The sequence below is a fragment of the Protomyctophum parallelum genome (genome assembly GCF_964188405.1).
Source record: "Protomyctophum parallelum genome assembly, chromosome: 15".
NCBI classification, from domain to species: Eukaryota; Metazoa; Chordata; class Actinopteri; order Myctophiformes; family Myctophidae; genus Protomyctophum; species Protomyctophum parallelum.
This window is the reverse complement of record NC_139710.1, coordinates 12,777,124-12,800,628: the sequence shown is the minus strand read 5'-3', so window position 1 is coordinate 12,800,628 and position 23,505 is coordinate 12,777,124. Positions and strand designations below refer to the sequence as shown.

The window sequence follows — 23,505 nt, the reverse complement described above, 5'->3', positions numbered from 1 at the left end:
AGTGGATCATTTCGTGCTGGGACGTAGACGACATCACCAGAGGGGAATATATATATATGGATATATGGGAATGGATGTGGCCATATTGTACGACAGTCTCATGATAACCAGTGTGGTTGCCGCGACGCGAGTCACACTTGCAAATGAACCAAGTTGGTACAGCACGTGGATCTCCATATATGAAGATCACAACACTGACCTCATCAAACCCTGTATAGCCATACATGGTTTGACATATATATCTGCATATATGGAGCCGGCCAGCAACTCTACATCTGACCTCACTGACACCAGATTAATAGTTTAACTCAACTGTGCCTGTTAAGAAGCTCTATTGTTTCAGCGCCCTTTAGGTGGGCTTACTTACTGGTTAACCAGCGTTGGACTTGTTGCTATATGTTTATGTAACCAGGTAGACCTGTTACTATGGCAGCATCAGCCAGGTGCTCCTTGTTTCAAATTAAGGGTGGGGTTTATTGGCAGACAGGTTTAGAAGGACTGGGCTGCTTTCATTCAGGGGATCCCCTAGCTTGCTGTAAGGTTGGCTGAGGAGGACAAGAGCTTTAAGGCATGGCTTTCCTAAATGTATCAGCATACTGGCTGCCTGGTGAATTAGTAAGTAGAAATGCCCTTATTCCATGCTGCATGCTCCTCCTCCGGTACGCCAGCCAAGTGTATGGTATAGTATGTCTTGGTTGTTTATATGATGACGGTCTGACACTTGCTTGCTTGCTTCTGAGTACAGTAAGTGGACACATACTCTGAAATTTTGAGACATACCCTTTCTCTATCTTATTTTGTACTATCAGTTTCCCTTCCTTTCTTTATTTACTTGTACTTCTGTCTTAAGTTCTGTCTGTGTTTTTAGTTTAGTCACACTGCATTTTGAAACTGAAAGAGATCTATTCTGGACTAAGTGCTATTCAACTGAACTATCAAAACAGCTCACTTGAACACTCTTAGGCCCCGCCCTGGCTATTTTCAGGAAAATAGACATCACGCACTATAAGTAGCGCCCTGTTTCAAATACACTGTGACGGACGGTCTGACACTTGCTTGCTTGCTTCTGAGTACAGTAAGTGGACACATACTTTCTGTATCGTTCCAAATTTCCTCGCTGTATCGTTCCAATTTCCTTGCGGTATCGTTCCAATTTCCTGCGGAATCGTTCCAATTTCCAATCCAAAGAATCACACAGGCTGACTGAGATAGCCTAGTGTCCAATCCAAAGACCCGGACACCTAGACACATCCAGACACATCGAAGGAGGCCGCCCTAGGGGTTCTGTATCAACTTACTTCCTACTTCCTATTATTATTATTATTACTATTATTATGTCATAATTATTAGTTGTACCTTATTATTATTATCATTATTATTATTATTACTTTATTATTATTATCTCTTAGACCTGTTTAGAATGTGTTTTCCCACCGTCCCTATACTGTCCTCCTCATGTCGCCCTAGACACTACCCCTACAATCACAGAGATCCCTCAAATCTCATCTACCCAGCTCGTTCACCCAGTCATCACATTGTGGTGGAGGGAGGACTATGGAACTGCCAAGCAGCTACCAAGAAGAATATGCCTGAATTAATTTCAGGCCACGCCTCCCTCAAGTCTCTGCATTTCCTTGCTCTGACTGAAACCTGGATCACCCCAGATAACACTGCAACTCCCGCTGCCCTCTCTGTTTCACACAAGTTCACCCACACCCCTCGCCAAACAGGTAAAGGGGGTGGTACTGGGCTACTAACATCCCCCAAATGGAATTTCCGTGTCTTAAATCTCTCTCACCTTTCTCTGTCCACATGTGAATTTCATGCTATCTCAATATCACAGCCAGTCCCCCTCATCCTCATTGTGCTGTATCGCCCTCCAGGAACTCTCGGGAACTTCCTGGAAGAACTAGACTCTCTGATCAGCTCGTTTCCGGAAGATGGCACCCCTCTGATTCTACTGGGTGACTTCAACCTTCCTACCGCAGAGAAATATCTTCCCGTTACATCCCTTCTGGCCTCATTTGACCTCTCCCCATCTCCCTCCCCTCCCACTCACAAGGCTGGTAATGTTTTGGACCTTGTGTTCTCCAGAGCCTGCTCTCCCTCCACACTCTCTGTTACCCCCCTAACTAGGTCTGACCACCACTTCATAACCTTCTCCCTCTCTCTCTCCACCCTCCCGCCTAAACCTATTAACCCTCCGAACGTCACCTCCCGACGCAATCTCAAGTCCCTAAACCCCTCCTCCCTCTCATCCTCTATTCTCTCCTCTCTACCCTCCCTGGAGTCCTTCCTCTCCCTCTCACCTGACACTGCAACCTCATCCTTTCTCTCCTCTATCTCATCTGCATTCGACCAACACTGCCCGCTCTCATCCAGGCCAGCTCGCTCATGTCCACCGGCTCCCTGGCTATCTGAAACTCTCAGATCTGAACGAACACCTCTAAGGGCAGCCGAAAGAAAGTGGCACAAGACGAAGCTACCAGATGACCTTTCACACTTTCACTCACTCCTCTCTGCCTTTGCCCACTCACTAACCACTGCTAAAACCTCTTTCTACCACACCAAAATCCAATCCTGTACTTCTAACCCAAGGAAGCTCTTCTCCACTTTCACCTCCCTCCTTAAACCCCCTCCCCCCACTCAACCTTCATCCCTCACTGCTGATGTTTTTGTCAACTACTTCGAGAAGAAGGTTGATGATATCAGCAGCTCCTTTCCTCCCCTCCCACATAAAGTGGCATCTGACTCAACCAACACCAACCCCAACATACCATGCATGTCCTCCTTCTCTCCTCTTTCCCCAGACGAGGTCGTACAACTAGTAACATCCTCTAGACCTACCACTTGTCCTCTTGACCCTGTCCCGTCTCCAATCTTCCAAACCATCACACCTGATCTGCTCCCCTTCATCACCTCCATCATAAACACCTCAATAACCTCAGGCTGCGTCCCATCTGCCCTCAAGTCAGCCAGAGTAACACCACTCCTCAAAAAACCAACCCTTGACCCTTCAGATGTCAAGAACTACAGACCGGTATCACTCCTTTCATTTATTTCTAAAACCATTGAACGGGTCGTCTCCAACCAGCTCTCTCTCCATCTCTCACAGAACAACCTGCTGGATCCCAACCAGTCCGGATTCAAGAAGGCCCACTCCACAGAAACTGCCCTGCTGGCAGTCACAGAAGCACTACATGCTGCCCAAGCTGCTTCCCACTCTGCAGTACTGATTCTCCTAGACCTATCAGCAGCATTTGACACAGTGAACCACCAGCTGCTCCTAGACACCCTAGCGGAGCTAGGCATCGGTGGAACGGCACTAAAGTGGTTCTCCTCCTACCTCACCGACCGGACCTACCAGGTTTCCTGGAAAGGTCTGTTATCATCCCCCCGAACCCTCCAAACTGGGGTCCCACAGGGATCTGTACTTGGTCCCCTCCTTTTCTCACTGTACACTAAATCCCTTGGCACTATCATCTCTGCTCACAATATATCCTATCACTGCTACGCCGATGACACACAACTGTTCCTATCCTTCCCCCCCTCTACCACTCAGGTGGAAGAGCGCATCACTGCATGCCTGGCTGACATCTCACAGTGGATGTCCTCCAACCATCTCAAGCTGAACCCAGACAAGACTGAGCTTCTCTTCTTCCCAGCTAAGTCCTGCCCTATGCGGGAGCTAACTATTTCCGTAGACAACGCCCTGGTAACGTCTGTCCCAACAGCCAGGAATCTTGGTGTTATCCTGGACAGTCAGCTCTCGTTCAAAGCTCACATCACAGCTGTCACTCGATCCTGTAGGTTCACACTCTATAACATACGACGAATTAGACCGTTCCTCACCCAGGAATCAGCCCAGCTCCTAATCCAGACAACAGTCTTGTCAAAACTCGACTATTGTAACTCCCTCCTTACTGGTCTACCAGCATGTGCACTTAAGCCTCTCCAGCTGATCCAAAACGCAGCAGCTCGCTTGGTCTTCAACCAGCCAAAATTCTCACATGTCTCCCCCCTGCTCCGCTCCCTCCACTGGCTCCCGGTCGCTGCCCGCACAGAATACAAAACTCTGATGCTGGCATTCAAAGCAACCAAAGGTATGGCTCCCCCATATCTTACAAGTATGATTGAACCCTACAAACCCTCCCGCGCACTCAGATCAGCCAACGCAGGGAAGCTGGAAGTACCCTCACTAAAAACGCCGGGACAACGCTCCACACGTCCCAAACTCTTCTCCCTTCTGGCTCCAAAACTGTGGAATGCACTTCCCATTGCAGTCAGAACTGCAGCATCACTCCCAATCTTCCGCCGTAGCCTGAAGACCCACCTTTTCAGACTCCATCATGGCCCATAGCACTTACCCTAAACCCTTAGATAGCATTTCTGTTGGATTATATAGCATTTGATACAGACTTATAGCATGTTATGTAGACAGCACTGTAATTGTATTGTATGTAGTCATAGCACGCCATAGTACACATGTATAGCATAGTAGTAAAGATGTATAGTTTATATGTATAAGTGTATGTATAGTTTCACTATATAGATATCCCACTGTTACTTTCTTAGCTTACGCATGTTTCATGATAAATACTTTTATGTGATGTATTCCCATGCTTTTGTTTTTGCTCAAATGTAAGTCGCTCTGGATTAAGAGCGTCTGCTAAATGCCTAAATTGTAAATTGTAAATTGACTTTTAATGAGTATTTTAAAATAATAACTTATACTTTGTGTACAAAACGAAAAGAGAATAAAATGCCTTGTTTGAAATCCCAATATGTCTTATTTCCATGCTCAACCTTGGTCACAAGAACCTGTGCTTTCTATTGTTAAAGAGGACCTTCCCTCTAGAAAAAGGTGGCGTAGTATAGTAGGCATTAAGTGTATTTAATTATTCCCTCAAAAGTCCCCCCTGCTACATTTATAAACAAGATGTTTAAGTAGTTGGTCACATCAAGCTTGTCAGTGATGAGAGTGTTGTTCAATTTGATGTTTATGTTTGTAAACCTGGTTTTCAGTTTCTGACCACAGCCTAGTTGGTTGTTGAGTAGCTTCCAGAGGATTGTTTTTGTTTTTCTCTGCTTTATCATTGATAAAGTATATTTTTGCAGATTTGGCAGTTACAATGTTTCTTAGCTTGTTTCATTGGGTTTTTATATTGTCCAGCTGAGCTTGGATCTGTCGAAGTGCTTGGCAAGCTTTGACTTGCATTTTAGAGCTATACCGGTAATCACTTAGAACAAGGCATCACTTTCCCTTTAGCCGCTCACTTAACTGCATGGAAATACCTCATCCTCAAGCAATTACTCCCTTGCCAAGCAGCAACTACGCCAAACAGACAACCATTTCCTCTCCTGCATAGGCTGAGGTTGAATCGGGGGATGACCTGTGATTAAACCTGGTCATTTTGGGGTTTGACTCACATGTAAGGGGCTAATTGCATGGGTCATTTCACCCCTTATAATGGCCCCAACATGAAACTACAGCCCTGGAATGGCCGAGTCCGTAGGTGGGAGGAGGTGACAGCTGGAATGGAGGACTGATTAGGAACTCTGCTCCTGGAAGACTATTTCAGTACCTCCTAAAAAGACTTTGTGAAATCTTGGCTAAAGAGGGGTGATATATTGTCGATTTGTGGTCCCATTTATGTGCTAAAAAGCCTGCTTACAATTTTGTGTTCCACCAGGTGGAAGATACAGGGTCAATGAGGCAATTTATTTTAATTTATGGTAAGAGTTAAGACTTGGGGGGCAAGAGTGGCTGATCCTGAGTCAACCCTCAGGGGCAACTTGAATCAGAACAGTGCTCAATTGACTTTAGGTTCACTCAGTTGAACATGTGGATTGTCATCAATATTCCAACATAGTGAAACTTCTGGTATGAGCAATTTGCTATTTTACCAAGCTGAGAATAAATGTTGTAGGCATATTACATTGAATACCTTTTATAAGCACCTACAACCTTTGAAGAAGTTGTTTTAAACAATTTGGGTGGTATTATGAAATAACTATAAAGAACCGACTTGGCAAGCCACTGTGATGTTTAGAATGTATCGACACCACATGTACTCTGTGTGTTGAAGAGATCTGTTATGAGAAGGATTGGTGGCCTGACAATTTGGAATATAGGTTTTGAATTTTAGGAGTCACCAGGGGAACAATCTTTTGGTTAAGTAGAATTGCTATTAATTCTGTCTATGTAGTGACTCTGCTAGTCTGCTTGCCATTTCAGTGTTGTCTCACATTTTGGCCACTAGGTGGCTGTATCAGGACGTGTCCAAAGTAAACCTTCCTCAAAGGGGGCCATATTAGAAAATATTACACCCAAGGGCCTACTACATAATTTAGCTTCGGATTTAAACAATTCTATTTAACTGTCATCAATATTTAATATCAATGGTATTTTGTCAGATTCTGTGCTGTGAACAAATAGTGTATTAAATAATACAACGAACAAGGAGCACTGACAAATTATACTCTGGGAAATGCCCAGGTTAAAAAAATAATAATGTAAAAATGTCCCGACCCATAGGCTACTGATGAGCAGGCCGTTCATAATACAATTCAGGTATGAAGCTGCTGGCCGTATAACATTCGCCCCAGCCCAGGGCCGCATTGAAAAGGGCAATTGTCACCAGAGATTGGGAGTTAATAATTGTGATTGTGCAGGCTGAAAATGCTTTCTCCTTTGTCATAATAATGTGGGGAGAATGTTCCAGCTACAATGTCTCATAGCTCTGGTCCATAGCCTTCTACTGCTTCTACGATTCTGCCCTGCGCAGTAATGCGCGCACTATGGACCAGAACTATGTCTCATACTGTTGTCTTAACAATTGGATTGCTTTACAGGATCTCCTCACTGGTCAGCAAAAACACCTTGAAGACCTTAACAGGAGCCCTCGTACAAGGTTTCTTTGACTATGCATCCACCTCTTGGTACCACAGCACCTCAAAGGCCCTTAAAACAAGGCTCCAGACCTCCCAAAACAAACTGGTCAGGCTCCTACTTGGCCTCACCCCCCGAACCCACCTCACCCCTGCCCACTTTGACAGGCTGGGATGGCTTAGGGTCGACGACAGAGTACAGCATCTTGCAATGGGTCTGGTCCACAAGATTCGATACACCACCAAGATACCCATGTACCTGTCTAAATACTTCCTTAATGTAAACGAAGTCCACACCCACAACACCAGAGGGAGTGCAACAAACCATGTACAACCCAGATTCGGCACAAACAAGGGACTAAATTATTTTCGCTCCTATGCCACCAAAATGTGGAACGCCCTACCAACAGTCATTAAGACATGTGAATCCCTTGACTCCTTCAAAACCGCTCTCAAAGGGCACCTATGGATGGCTGCAATTCGAAACTGGCCTCTGTAAAATCTGAATCCCCCACCCCCCCCACCCCCATTTCCCTATAATGTATCTTTTCCCTTTTTTGCTTCCTATATGAATTCCTGTTCTGTTCTTTAGCTACATAGAAATGTATGTCTCTAAATGTTTGTATGTCTCTAAATGTTTTGATGAATTGATCAATGTGGACCCTGTTGTAAACAAGTGTAATGCTTAATTGGGTCGTCCACTCACAGTTAACAGTCTTTGTATTGAGTTTGTGCTTAAAATGTACTGTAAATTCTACAAACTGTTAATAAATATTTCAATCAATCAATCAAAAAGGCTGGACACAAAATCAGGTTACAAGTGACAGTAGCTATAACCTATATCACAGGTTGATAAAAATTATTGGTAGGATGAAATACTTAATACTCCACTCCTGTCCTCACAGCTCTCACTGAAATAGCAAGGAGGGGGGCTGCCCGCACACTGTCCCGGGCAGCGCACCCCCCGCGACTCCGCCTCCCAGTTCTTCTGTCAGCGTGAGCACACTAGACGCGTCAGGAGCGTCAGAAGTAGCTGAAGTTTTCTTCTTCGTGGGGTTTTTAGACAGCTGGTGGATGGAAAAGAAGCTCCACCTCCGCGCCCGACGGACGCGGAGGAGAGCGCGTCCGTGAAGCTGTCCTTCGCGTCCACAGCACACACACACACACACACACACACACACACACACACACACACACACACACACACACACACACACACACACACACACACACACACACACACACACACACACCCACTCTCTCTCAGTGGCTCTGAGCACACTGTAGGCGTGAAGGCGTCAGTTGGGCGTCGCGTCAGGTCTCACTTTAATGCCTTCCGGGGCTTTGGGCGGTCCCTAGACCCGACGCACACGGAAGCCTATTTAAAGGCATGTAGTCCTCTATTTCTTGGTTGGCGAAGTGGGCGTGAGAGTGGGAGATGTTGACACCCAGGGAAAGGCTATACGGTGCTGCGTTGCTACTTAGCTATCGAGTCATGACTCATTAGTCGACTGGTTAATGTAGGTCCCTTTGGAATGGGGGACCCGGGTTCGCCTCCCGGCCGAGGCCACACTAGTGTTAGTGGCGGTGAGAAGGAGAAGGATTTTTTTGATTGATTGATTGAAATATTTATTAACAGTTTGCAGAATAAAGGGCAGTCCATACTCTTAAGACTGTACTGCCCTTAACAGTATACATTTCTCTCAAGTCAGTACATTTCAAGCACAAACTCAATACAAAGACTGTTAACTGTGAGTGGACGAACCAATTAAGCATTACACTTGTTTACAAGAGGGTCCACATTGTTCAATTCATCAAAACATTTAGAGACGTACAAATAGACACTTCTATATAGTTAAAGAACAGAACAGGAATTCATCATAAAACAGTGTTCCCTGACCGGGAATCGAACCCAGGCCGCGGTGTTGAGAGCGCAGAATCCTAACCACTAGACCACCACGGAGAATGAGAATAATGATGATGACAAGGGCTGTGGAGGCTGAAGAGAACGGGCTATTTTATAAAGTATAAAGTTATTTTCAATGTCATCAAGGATCAGGGTTACAGTAAATGACAATGTAATTCAGCCAGGGGTGCCATGGATGAAAATATTACAGGGGTGATCTGAAGCAAACATGAGAACCAATGCTTTACTTTATTTCTTCAGACGATTTTTCAATGTTTTGTTAACAATTTGGACAGAATGTTACTTCGAGGTGCCCAATGCCCAGTCTGCCTGTATCCCTGCCTGTATGTAAGTGAAACCCCTCCCAGTGGATGGGCTGCAGGCTGCATCTGTTCCATTGGCTAGTGCCTATCACTGCCGGGTGACGCGCTTCATTTTCACGCTTGTGCGCGGCTTCCATTTGAGTCTGGCCGTCGTGTCCATTTGAGTCTGTCCGTCGCGTCCGTCGGGCGCGGAGGTGGAGCTTCTTTTCCATCCACCAGCTGTCTAAAAACCCCACGAAGAAGAAAACTTCAGCTACTTCTGACGCTCCTGACGCTTGCAGTGTGCCCAGAGCCACTGTGAGCTTGGGACAGTTTGCAGATGTTCTATAGTATCATACAGAGGTGGGACAAAGTCCCTATGTTGCAAGTCCAAGTCGAGTCTCAAGTCTTTGCTCTCAAGTCCCGAGTCAAGTCCAAGTCAACACAGGCAAGTCCCAAGTCAAGTCCAAGTCCTGGACTTTTTGTTTCGAGTCCCAACTAAGTCCTAAGCATTTTGTTTTAAAGTCCCCACCAAGTCCTTACATTTTGTTTTGAGTCCCAAACAAGTCCCACCAAGACATAATACTAATTAATGATATGTAAAGATTTACATAAATCATGAGCATTTTCCACAATTTGCATTTATTATTAAACAAGGGTTCTGGAGTCCACCAACAAAATGCAGATACTGTACTTTTCAATTTCCTCCGTGAGGACAGGGTTTAAAGCACCACTCTGTACAATGGGGTGGTTGTAGTTTGTCTCTGCTCTTCTATTGAGCCATTTAGATCATGTCAAAGGTCATGATCTGACACAAATTCAATGTTTCCCCTGAGCAAGCAGGCTATTATTATTACAATGGTAAAATGTCATTACTTGCACTGAAACCGTGTTCAAATCCAGGGTAGAAGAGGAATGTTACATTATATACCAATACCAAACCATTTTACATGTCATACAAAAGATAATCAGATAAACTTAAATAATAAGAAACTTAAACTGCATGTGCACAAAAATAAGGAAGACTCTAATACAATCAAACATTAAACTGATGCTCTAATTCACTGTTCCAAAACAGCAACGACGGCAGGAGTGAAGCCGGTATGTGTTTGTTTATGTGCAACACGTGGAACACAGGCGACGCTAGTACACGATACTACATGATTAAGGTTACCAGTTTAAATTAACAGAAATTAAAAGATGTGTCCTGTTTTGAACTGATACTGATACTTTAATGTCGGGGAATCAATACGAATTACAAGGCGATTTATGTGCTGTCCTCCTGTCTCGTTGTTGTGTTACTGTCAATGGGACTGTGAGTTTGTCAGCGTTGCCATGTATCGTGAGAGAAATAAGCAAACCGACCAAAAAAGAAACAAGACAAAAACAAGCAATTTTTTCTCCAGAACGTTACACTTTTTAAACATTTTAATATTATTTGGGCTTGCTGTAAGGCAGGGGTCCTCAACTAGAAATGCTGAAGGTCCACAAATATTGAACAAGACCATGGTCCAGTCTCATGCGCACGAAATTTTTTTTGCTGCGCCCCTCACCTAGAAACAACCAATTACCAAGGTATACAAACCGGGTTTGTATAGCCCTTTCACTTTGACAAAATATTCATTATTCACACCTCCAGCACTGAGAAAACTGTTGCGCCTTTCTTCGTCCTTTTTTTCTTCAAACTTAATTACGGTAGCGGTGGTCTCAAAAACATAAGGAAAACTTATTCACACCTCCAAAAATCCAATTTGGTTTCATTCAACTGAATGTGTGAATGTGAGCCAGTCAGCGCAACATTGTCATCATGACATGCCGGACCATAATACACACATTAAGAGTGTTAATTGCGTTTCTCAGCATTGATCGAATACAACGGAGAATTCAACTTGCGGTTGCGGTGACTTTTTTTCTTCTCTTTATTCTGTTTTTTTTAATGTTTTGTTGTGGCTTTCGCCTTTATTTTATATTCTTTATGGAGGGATAGACAGTATAGGCTGACAGGAAATGGGGAGAGAGATGGGGGGTCACCCCCCCATCTCTCTCCCCATTTCCTGTCGGGATCGGGAGTCGAACCCGCGGCACACTGCCAGACTGGATTACCAGCCAAGGTGCCTGGACCACTGACCCAGGCCTTTTCTCCAGGGTGCGCAGAGAGGTGTGCCGCAGTCCGGTCGTGGACCGCGGTCCGCCTGTTGAGGACCACTGCTGTAAGGTATTAAGTGACTTGAAAATGTTCAAGTCAAGAGGGCTCAAGTCAAGTCAAGTATCAAGTCCTTGGCGTTCAAGTCAAGTCAAGTCTCAAGTCTTTGGCATTCAAGTCCCAAGCAAGTCCAAGTCTATTTTTGATTTGATCAAGCAAGTCTAAAGTCATCAAAATCGGGACTCGAGTCCAAGTCGAGTCTCGAGTCCAAGTCCCCACCTCTGAGTATCAATATTATGATTGGAAAACAACTGATTATTTTTTAAAGGATGTACTTGTCTCTTCTTTTAAGCGTCTTATGTGCTAAAGATATAACTAATATGATTGAAATACAAAACTAATTGTCTCCACCAGGCCGAATGTGTGGCCGCGACTGTTTTGTTCCCTGTGAGCCTGTCTATCCGTCCGTCCGTGTGTCCATGTTAATCTCTGATTGATGTGAAACTCTGCACACACACTCCCTGGATGCCAAGCAGAGCAGAACTTCTGCCCCAAATGTTTCACATCGGCCTGTTATAGCACCATATGTTTTACATTACTCCTACACATTTTGTCATGCAAATTGTGTCTTCATCAACATTAATCCCTCAATTTCTACAGATTCCACTCACCAATGAATCAATTACGAACATTGCTGTCCCACAATACAATCTACGTGATCGGCCGGAACAAATGGATTCTGCCCTTGCTGGAGGTTTTAGCTCAAGATATACAAAAGAGAAATCAGATGTTTGCTTGCGACCCAAATTAGTTAAAATAAATGCATTGCCAAGAAAATTATATTTTGTTGAGGAAGAGAGCCGATCTGCCTTTATTTAGATAGTACAGCAGAATGAGACAGGAAACGGTTGTAGAAATTCATTCATCAGCCAGCACTCCCCACTGACAGGTAGTACCCCCCCCCCCAGAGAGGACGTATAGGGCCTTAGTCCTACTCCTCCTCCCAGCCAACACTCCCCACTGACAGGTAGTCATGTGAACTCAAACCCACAATTCAACATTTTGGTTTTAAGATGTTGATATTCATTTTGTATTCATCCTTAGGACCCCAAATCACACATTGGAAAGCACGAGTGTCTGATGGAGGGGAATGGAACTGGTCGGAATAACGTGTTCCTTCCACGTGGGAAACTCCCCCCCCTGTCAGGTGAAAAGAAGCAGCTTGGACTCCTCATGCATAGAGGGAAGCATGAGGTCAGTCCGCTGCCCCCCCAGGTTGGCAGAGGAAGTGTAGCGCCCAGGATTACATTAGATACTGTAATTGACACTGGGGGGGAAAATGGGTTGCAAAATCGTGGGATAATTCATTCAGAAATGGTGTTTGTTCATATGCTTGTCCACTCTGCTCCATTGACTCGAAATGTATTCCACCAGAGTTTCATCAGCAGTTTGCCACCGAGTGTTACGAATCTGCCGGCTGGAATTGCAGGGTCGAGAAAATGACGTTGGCGACCTTTCCTTGTAAGCTTTCTTGATCTCATCTCATTCACATACATGCCTGCATCTTCTCATCAACCTCCACTCTATAAAAGTCCGGGTCTTCTCCCTGCACGCACCGCCAGATTGTTTCACAGTTCTCTGTGCGGTAATGCTTATTTCTATAGTATGTTTATAGTTGTCTGCCTGCCTACATGCCCGCCTGTTTGCCTTCAACTCGTGAGTTGAAGGCAAACAGGTGGGCAGATAGGCAGATAGTGGCAGCCTGCCTAACACCTACAACTGAATATAGCTGATCTACAAGCTCCCCTTTGGACTGGTCGTGTCTGTCAGTTTCTTAATCGTGACAGATTGTTGGAAACTGCTTGTTATGGCTTTTGATGGTGTTGTCATCTGTGCTTGCAGGTGGCAAACCTTTTCTTAAATGTTTTTTTTTGTGGCTTTTGCCTTTATTTTATATATTTTATGGAGGGACAGACAGTAGGCTGACAGGAAATGGGGTGAGAGATGGGGGGAAGACATGCAGTAAAGGCTGTCGGGATCGGGAGTCGACCCGCGGCACACTGCCAGACTGGATTACCAGCCAAGGTGCCTGGACCACTGAGCCATGGCCCAGGCCAGACCTTTTCTGCAGATTGTGTCTTGTTGATCAGTGTTACCTTCCACCTAACCACTTAATCATTGCTCCAATTCTTAGCACAACTCTAGGTTAAGAGGACAGGAATCAGTTTCAAGAATGAGTGATGACTGAAATCAGGATGTCTCCCCAGTACCATCAAAACCACATCAAGCTCATGTTTATGTACTGCGCAGCTCTGATGATGGTGTCATTTTAAGGTAAATCTCACATTTTAAAAGATTTTCTATACATCTGTACTTTGGTATGCACTTCCCTCTATACTATTCCCTCAACCCTATTCCTAGTTTAGAGTTGTTACGATTGGGGATAGCGTTAAGGTGTGTTGGTTGTGGTTGTGCATTGGAGTTAGTTTAGGAGTTGGAGTTAAGGTTGATGGAGCATAGGGCTATAAAGGCCTATTCAGACTCCAGTTTTAGGTGATAAGTTGTGGTCAGTAAAAACAGATGTGAGCGATGAGTCGCTTACCACCACAGCGTGACATCATGTTGTAGTTTTCATACATGTTCCAGTTTTATACTTTGAATTGCAGCTGTCCGTAGGTGCCCTTTGAGAGTGGTTTTGAAGGAGTCAAGGGATTTGCATGTCTTAATGACTGTTGGTAGGGCGTTCCACATTTTTGTGGCCGAATCTGGGTTGTACATGGTTTGTTGCACTCCCTCTGGTGTTGTGGCTGTGGACTTTAACATTAAGGAAGTATTTAGACAGGTACATGGGTATCTTGGTGGTGTATCGAATCTTGTGGACCAGACCCATTGCAAGATGCTGTACTCTGTCGTCGACCCTAAGCCATTCCAGCCTGTCAAAGTGGGCAAGAGTGAGGTGGGTGAGGCCGATATAGTAGGAGCCTGACCAGTTTGTTTTGGGGGCCTTTGAGGTGTTTTTGTTGACCAGTGAGATCCTGTAAAGGAATCTTGTTCTTTGGTTGACTTTTTTGATTACGTTGGTGGCCATTTTATCACCGTAAAGATGAGACTATAAATGAGCCTTAACCCTAACCCGTGTGAAGTGAGGGGCTCTCTTAATTATCATCAGTACATCAGTAGCCTACAATCCCTACATCATCAGGGCGTAAAATAGACACTATTTGCTCAGACACTATGAATTAAAGTAACATTCTCTATTCATTGTGAATGGGAATTAATTTGTATTCACTCAAAATCCTTTTTATTAGGCTATTATTGAAATGGATTCTCGATTAGTTGTTTTAATCAATTAAATTGATTAGTTCGATTAACTGTGGCACCCCTATTATCAATATAGCCTTAATAGCTACTTGGTCAGAGGTCTAGACACAAGAACCAAAGCTCTGCTACGTATGATTGGTATCTATCTGTCGTTCGTTACAGTTGTTATCCATCCTGCCTCTGCTCCAAGACAGGCGTCCATCTGTGGCCAGTGTGGGGATTAGACGCTTATTATCCTCTTAGTCCTAAATGTCCCCACGTTCCTGACTGCGCGCTCCTCCTCTTCGCTTCCGTCTCACACATTTACAGACGGGGCGACAAGTTAGCGAGTCGAAAGGGTCGAGATAACTGCGTAAAAAACAACTTGCGGTCCCATTGGAGTTTTCTAGTCTTTACCGGTTTTAGGTCTTTTACGCATTTGTACAGAGCGCCTGCGGCAGTGTAGAAGTAACCGCGTCTGCTCGTTAATGTGCCCAAAACCACTGATCTTTTGCAGACTGTAATCTCATCAGTGTCAAACCTTGCATGGTTGCCTTCGTTCGGATTGTTGACAGTTTCAGTTCCGTTTGCCTTTCTCTGGCTGGTTTTTGAGCCAAATTTATGGACGAAAGCAGCTTTTAATTGCACCAAAACTTACCGGTATCTAAATAGCATCAGCGTTGTTTGTAGGTTTAGGCACGTTAAACGGTCGACTTAAAATGATAATTTAACCCTTCACGCTTTCGCCAAAAGAAGACATGGAATTGAAAGAAAAAAGTTGTTTATGCTTACTTTTTTTCACAATGTGCGTTGTTAACGTTCGTGTCTACGCAAAAAGGACAAACAAATCTGGTAAGTAGTAGGCCTACAAAATTCGAATTAATAAGAGCACAATAGTAATTATATTGGCTACTCCTAAAGCAACAAAAACATTCTGTATTCATCACGTTCCATAATGTTATTCGCACGTGCATAACCTGTCTAACCTTGCATTAGTTTGATTAGACAGTATTGCTATTGCTCTGTTGCTGTCGCTGGATAAACTATTATAGACTAACAACACAGCTATATTTTGAGGTCTTTACTGTAATGTATTCAGTATCACTTTTATATATTTTGCTGCTAGATCATTTCGACGACCCCTTTTCAGCACTGGACAGGCAGGACAGCACAGCTGCATTTAGGCTACCTCATTTAAATATCTATGCTCACTCAGTGGCAGCGAAACAGATTCTACAGTAGACTATTGTTTTCGTTGTCCCTAGAATGAGGGACTCAACCAACAAACTTCTTTAATTCATGCATGCCAGGTAGCAGAAAAAATACACACTATTTTGCAGGATGGTTTGAGATTATTTTGGTCCCATTCTGAAAGAAGGTCTGGTCTAGGCTTATCTCAAAGGGTCCAGATGAGTTATAGCCGGTGACTCATTTGGAGTGTTTTCATTTTGTCATATCGAGCCTCCAGTTCAGCTTGATCAAGAGAGTCAATTGAATGCTCAAATGTCTGTTCCAGTCAGACTGTATAGTTGTGCTGGAAGTGGTACTGCCACTATGTGTAACTAGCAATACTTTACACACCTTTAGACTGTTGATACAATCCTCATTTGAGAGACATTTGGGGTAAACATTTGCATGACCCATGAAACAGTGCCTTCGGCCCTTCCCTTTATTATTATTATTATTATTTTATATTTAGCTTGAAACGTCAACCAGACATTTCTCAGGAAGGAAGAAGAAGTGCTGGAACAGTCAGTGGAGCTGGATGTTTTCACTCCCCAGATTTCATATAGAGCTAATCTTGCAAACGGCTTGCCTAATCAGTGCCAAACGTATGCAATTTTGGAGTTATAAGTGTACGTCACAGATACGTCATAGATGACTGGCTTTTTAAGGGGCGCTAGCCCCCCTATATACAGCTTTTTGTCCTTAACTCGTGTCACATTTGCCATTGACAATGAAAGGAGAATTTACGTCATATGTGTCTGAACAAATAGGCTTTTTGTGGCAACACAAACATTATGCCATTGCCATTGACATGGCATAATGTCAATGGCATTTCTAAACAGTGCAATAAAGGTCACTAAAATACATCGTTACAAGTTCCTATAGTGACGTGGGAAATATCCAGAAGGAGGTAGTCCCTCCAGTCAGTGAACAACTTAATTGAAAAGAGTGGTGGGGATTTTCTGTGACTTGAAGAAAGGAAGAGAAACAAGCACTCAATTCAGTAGTCAAAAATAATAAAGTGACGGGTGCATGGTTCAGGTAGATACAGTCCATAGAAAATATTATCACTCACATTATATCCAATAGGATTGTTGTTTATTTTTCATTTTCCCCCCAACAGCAAACAACCAAAAAATGCTGTGCCCACTCCGGATATTATAAAGTAGATGCTGGTCACATAATGTCCGAGATCCACATTGGAGCCATGTTGTGATCCTGAAATCCACATAATTACCTAGTTTTCTTATCCATTATCTGAGCTGAGCTCATTTGACTTGAAGTTCTGTATTAAGGCCCTGCATCCTAACATGGTCATACTACATTACCCAATCCAACAGAATATCCCCCCAAAAACGTGTATGTATACATCAAATCCTACAAATGTATTTTGTAGGATGTGACTCTGTGACTCGATCCCGACCAGAATTTACAGGATATCAGTGATTCAATGATCATGGCAACTTTGTCTGTTTCTCTTCAACAGATCGTCTGAGCCCTCCATTGGACATTCAGCTAGAGACGGTGAACTGCACAGCCTTCAGCGTGCGATGGAAGATGCCCAGACGTCATGTTAGCACCATTACTGGATACAAGGTAAACACAAAATATCCGCCTCCCAGCCTGCATTCTACAAAATCTACAAATCTTTTATTTCCAGCTGGAAGGAGATCCTTTCTCTCAACTTGCACAGCTTGTTATCCAGGGATTGTACATTGGCTAGAAGGAGGAGGTTTGCATGCTGCCTCAGGCTTACTACCACCTGCATGGAAGCCTCAAGCCTCCATGTTAGGGCCACCCGCTATCTGTGTGTATTCTCCATGGTTCATGTGCAACAAGGAGTCCCTGTGGGAAATTTCTGGATTGGCGCAGGCTTTAGAGGGCAAAATAATATAGAGGGGGAAATGTATTAGAGGTGAATTTAATGTATACGGTATGGTTTGTGAATTTTGTAATGACCTTTGGGTTTCTGATATGATCTTTTTTGCTGTTGTTGTGGCAAATGGCTCACAGAAATACCCAAACAAACTCACTCCAAGCACGGAAGGGAGGTGGGGGTGCTCCCTCCAATCATCCTCCTTACCTTTTTCTAATCTAATACTGTATACATTTAATAAAAATAAATCACTCACAGTCTGTCACAGTGACTTAAAAAACACATCCCATAAAATAAACTGAACAAGGACAATAAACACAAATTCTGCCAGTTTTTGATATCCTGGAAGAGCAAAGTTTTTCATGCAGGAATACCAAATTAGTTGCTGGGAATTGTCACACAAAATGTTGTAAGGATAACGTGCAGTTACTGGCAGAAAACTATCATGACTTGAAGCAGAGTTGAGCAGACAAAAAACAACAACAGTCCAGCAAAATATCACAATAGTGCACTAGTAGGTGTACAGGCTTCCTTCCTTCCTTCCTTCCTTCCTTCCTTCCTTAGTTCCTTAGTTCCTTGTGTTTGTTTTGAGGAAGCCATTAATGGAGTCTGGATCAGTTTGACAATGTGTGCTCTACTTTTGACCATAATGTCTGAGCTAAGAGGATTAACAAGCTAGGCTAGCTAACTAGCAAGCAGACCACTCATAGATTAGCATGTGGGTTCAATTAGCCAATGACTTTGGCAGTTCATACATAAGCCTGTTTCCTCATAGTATTTGCTCCTAGATCTTCATGGTCAGTGTCAAATGTTTGGGATGTTACCTAACCTTGTCAAAATAAATCAGGCCTGGTCACTCAGCTGCAATAAAACAATATTAAAAAAGTACTTGAAAACATCCTGAGCCAAAAGACTTTCAGGTCAAGCAGGAAGAATAGACTCACGATTTGAAGCAAAGGTATACCATATATGATATTCATACCATATATTAGTTGACATACCAACTCAACTTTCTCTGCTAACCTTAATAGAAATTACTGTGGTCGGACTCATCTCATCTTCCAAAATATGGCGGCCGCGATACAGGTCGCTCCAATGAACTGCAGCTGCCAATGAGATATCTAAGTTTCTAGTGACTGAGAGTCAGTGGATAGATATATGCCATGGTTTTGTTGGTTGTCAGGGTAACCTCATGACCATTGACCATGAAGCCACTGTCAATATACTGTACTGTATATGAAAACAAACTTTTATTGACCAAAAGAAAGTCCTACTTTTAGAAGTGAGTGTCTCTCAATCCCCCCCCCCCCCACGACCACAAAAAGGTCTTCAAAGGGTCATAAATACAACTAAAGAAATCACACATTCTGCTGCTAGAACCCTCCCTGTGGTTGTGATTGACCATAACCCCCCATAGAAATACTTTGAAGTCCCCATACAGGGTCACTAAATAATTCCCTTGTATGTGTGTAAACACATGCGTAAACTGAGAAGTAAAGTGCACTCTTTTATATACACATGGACATACGTGAATAAGCATTAAAGTTTAACATTTTAGGGTACAGAAGCAGTCAGGTGGCTTTATCTCTCTGTCTCTGCAGCTTAGTTCTTGTGACCGTAGTCTGACTGAAACGGGAGTGAGCGAGGCTAGCTACAAGCAACTTAGACACTATAATGCTACCTGGCATCTAAGTTGCAATACCAACTATTGACAGCCCATTCATTGAAACGGAAGTCCTATCTGATTGTATTAAAGAACGTTAAACTCACCTACCCTATATTGCAGCTTTACGGAAAGCTTGGATTATTGTCTTTGTTTTTGTCTCATGATAGAATGAAGAAAGTGCCAGCACTCAAAATATGTCCTTTTCACATGATTTTATTTACCTCTGACGAGCAGACAACGTATGCGTTTCGGCCTAGTCGGCCTTCCTCAGCGTTGTTTGTTTTTGTTTCATACAAATAATTTATGAAAAAAACTGAAATACATGATATGATCTACATCTGTCAACATTCTGTGCAGGTGATTATTTTATTATTATATTATTAATAGTTAGAGTTTGGAAGCACTTGTTTTCAATAACGCGACGTCCTGGCTGCTGCCTCCTTTGCTTGTGCAATTTTGAAACGCGTGGTATGCAGGTCAGTTTAGCGATTTACAATGAGCTCTTCCAAATTTGAACACTTTAGAAATTCTCACCTGTACAGCATTTATTGACAAAAATGAGGATAACACCAAGCTTTCCGTACAGCTGTGGAGTTTCAACTGCCGCTTTGTCCTAGGACACACTCGCGGTCCATCCAATACTGGTCCAGTATCTCCCCCCCCACCCCTATTATTCACTGGAATCTCAACCACTGGACTCGTGAATCATTTATTTTTATTTTTCAAGATCTTTCACACACACTTCATGGCCGTTTATGTATTGTACTGTGTGTGTCTTAACAGGTGTTTTACACAGAAATGAAGAATAATAATCCTGTGAGTAGTGCATCTTTGCTGGAGGTTCCTCTCAGCTTGGACATGTTGACCACTGTGAGTACACTGTAATTTGATCAAAAGTTAATGTGTAATTGATAACAAGTTGAAGTGAGGAAGGAATATCCGCACACCGTTAGGGATGCTGCCACTGTGTAAAAGAAGTATAACATTTTGATTGTCTGGTTTTCATCAGGTACCTGATGAAGATATTGATGATGAAGATATGATGGAAATATTCCTTCCTTTCTTGGACATTTTATTTGTTATCCGGCACCAGCTGACTTTGTTTGTGGATTTGTGTGCTTTACCCTGTACTGTAAATTATACTAATTTAAGTAAAACATGTTCATTCGTATAACTGGTCGAATCAGTAGCTAAACTGGTGCCAGGTACCACAAACCCTGCCTCCTTTAAATCAGAGGCTCTATTATAACAAATGGGGCCGGATTTAGTAATCAGGGGGCTCTAGGCAAAGGATTTTCAGGGGGTCCTTGCTGCACACGCGCAAAAGATTGGCCTTGTGTGCTTTGCAAAACGGTATAGAGACTACCAGGCAAAACGGCATAGCAGACAAAGTACAGTATGAGCTCCCCCACGCCCCAACTGTACAATGCATGTACTGAAAAAACTGTGCCATTAGCTCAATCTCAGGGACGTGCACAGGGATTTGGAGGGGCAGGGGCCGAAATTTGAAAAGGGCTCTTGCCTTTTTTGCATTGCAGAATATGGGTTTTATTTAGGGGTGGGGATACAAGGTTATACTAACTATACTTGAGTCAATCAGTACAAATCTACACTCAGTATTGAGCAAGATATGAACATTGAGTAAATAAGCATCTGTCAGATTTTGTCTATGATCTTATCAATCAGTACAAAGCTATATTATTGAGGAAGATATATTAATAACATCAATTCCCTGATGAGATCATAGGAAACAAATAGGCTAATTAAGAAGATGCCATTACTATGCCAGTGCAAAACAAATACATTCACATTCATGTGATACTGATAATATAATTATTTAAAGCAACACAGAAGCTTTAGATGAAGTATGTGCTTTAACTTAAAACCCACCGTGGCTGCCTCACTGCTTTTAGTGCATTAAACAAACTTGGCTGTTCCCTAAAGTGCTCTAACAAGCAAAGTCCATAGACTGTGATATAGAGAAGAGAACTACTGTGCCCAATTTCTTCAACCTGCCTGACTGTCAAGCAAGCTGTCACAGGAGGGGTCTCTGGGTCTCTGGGTCTACTCTGATGATCTATATGAGCAATTTAACATGTCTATTACTCCCTGCATTGCAGCTCAAATTACCGGTACTGGTTTTCGAAGTAAAATGAACAGCTGCTTGTGTTATTTGTTATAAATATTAAGTATCACATTTGCTTGATTGCCTGCAGACAGTTTGTGATCGATCATAATTCAGGCAGCCACAGTGAAATCATGACATGAGAGATCTCGGGGCCTCTAGCCGTCGAGGCTCTACGCAGCTGCGTAGTTTGCGTAGCGCTAATAACCGCCCCTGTTAACAAACAGACAAACTGGATGAAAACAATACCCCTCCCTAAGAATGGTGTAATACAGGCAAGACTATCTATGCTTGGTATTGGAGCAATACTACTTCTTCCTGAAACACGATAGATGTTATGTTATGTTTAATTTCACTAATTCTGGAAAGATCAAGTGCTGAAGAATGGTTTCTGTCCCCGTCTGGTTGCTATACGCACACCCAGTACAAAACACTCGTATTGGCTTACAAGGCAACCACAAGGCACCTCCATACTTCAGAATATTTAGATCTTGTCACTCAAGGTGTCCGTTTTCCTTAACAAACAAAGATCTAAATCTAAATGTTATTTAGATTGCATGTTATTTGGACAGATGCTGGGTTAATTGTTTACCTGGCAGCACCCTACAGTGACTATTTACCCTGTTTGTTGTTTGTTAGGGTTCATGATTACTCTGCTCACTTCTACTCTGCTCTGTTCTAAATAAGAGCGTCGAGTATGTATGTTAATACAACGTAACTTATACACTTGGTTTGGTTGTATTTTGTCTTGCTGTTCTATTGAGACATTTAGATCATGTCAAGGTCATGTCTCACCTAGACACAGGATCTGACTGTACCTTTTTACCTGATGGTCAAGATTGAATTTATCCCCTGAGCAAGCATGAAGGCTCAATGGTAAAATGTCACACAGGAAACCAGGTTCAAATCCAGGGTAGAAGAGGAAGGTTACATAGTACTGCTTTAAAGTCATACTGTCACTTTTTCAATTAAACAACAATTATTTTTGATTACCCTTCCTAGTGTGTGTGTGTGTGTGTGTGTGTGTGTGTGTGTGTGACTGTGTGTGTTTGCAAGTGTCTGCCCCAGACATTCCTATTTTGTTTTTGAGTGGAAATTCTGTATAGACAAACGCTGTAGCGTGCGTGCGTGGAACACTATTTTATTTGCAAGTGTCTGCCCCAGACACTCCTTTTTGAGTGGTAATTCTGTATAGACAAACGCTGTAAAGACAACAGAACTACAAGAGGTGTCACCAAAAATAACAAATTAATTAACACAGTGTGACTTTAACAGATGTTCCCGAGTTCTGGGAAACGGTTGGTCTTAACACATTTTGGGCGGGAACCCCTTTTGGTGTTTTAAACATTATGTTATAATGTAAATCTACGAGCTTGTAGGTCTGCTATTTTTGAAAAATCGTGAAAATATTTATTTCAGAAAACTGGAGGATTTAATTTCGAGGTCAGGCCAAAATGGATAAAAAAATATGGCCTTGATATAAATGTAGGCCTACTCATTAACAGATTCACACTATACCCAGTATTGTTTTTAACCATCAACATTTAAATGACTAACAAGCCTTCCTCTGTTCTGTTTTTCTCAAAGGGACAATTTGATGGACAAGCCAGCTTTGTGAGTACCATGTTAAAATATGCTACTGCTGTATCATGATTAACATGCTGTCTGTGTATCTCTTGGTTTAATTTGGAAAAACTACCACATATGGTGTGTAAGAGTTTTCAGTCTTGGTAATCAAAAGAATAATTCTGCAGGCCTCCGAAATGTTTAGAAAAGTGTGTTGATACTTTCTGCAGTATTATTACTTATCCCCAATAAGGGATCGGCTGGGTATGCATGTATGTCGGTGTACTCCACCGGCCAATAAGGGACCACTGTTCTGGATGACGTAACTAAAGTATGTTTCAAGGTTGGCATAAGGTCAATAAGGGGTATGCATGTATGTCAGTGTCCTCCACCAGCCATAAAGGGGTATGTATGTATGTCAGTGTCCTCCACCAGCCATAAAGGGGTATGCATGTATGTCAGTGTCCTCCACCAGCCAATAGGGGGCCATCATTCTTGGTGAC

General features: G+C 43.0%; 1 protein-coding gene across 1 annotated transcript in view; it reads left to right on the top strand.

The window, feature by feature from the left end:
* Window positions 1-15,175: 15,175 nt before the first annotated feature.
* The window catches only part of egflam (EGF-like, fibronectin type III and laminin G domains), a 44,792-nt gene continuing 36,462 nt past the window's right edge, over window positions 15,176-23,505 (top strand). The window contains exons 1-4 of the mRNA XM_083784299.1: window positions 15,176-15,394; window positions 17,256-17,365; window positions 20,095-20,181; window positions 23,024-23,050. Coding sequence (XP_083640425.1) covers window positions 15,301-15,394; window positions 17,256-17,365; window positions 20,095-20,181; window positions 23,024-23,050 — 318 coding nt within the window. The 5' untranslated portion in view covers window positions 15,176-15,300. The remainder of the gene's footprint in view (window positions 15,395-17,255; window positions 17,366-20,094; window positions 20,182-23,023; window positions 23,051-23,505) is intronic.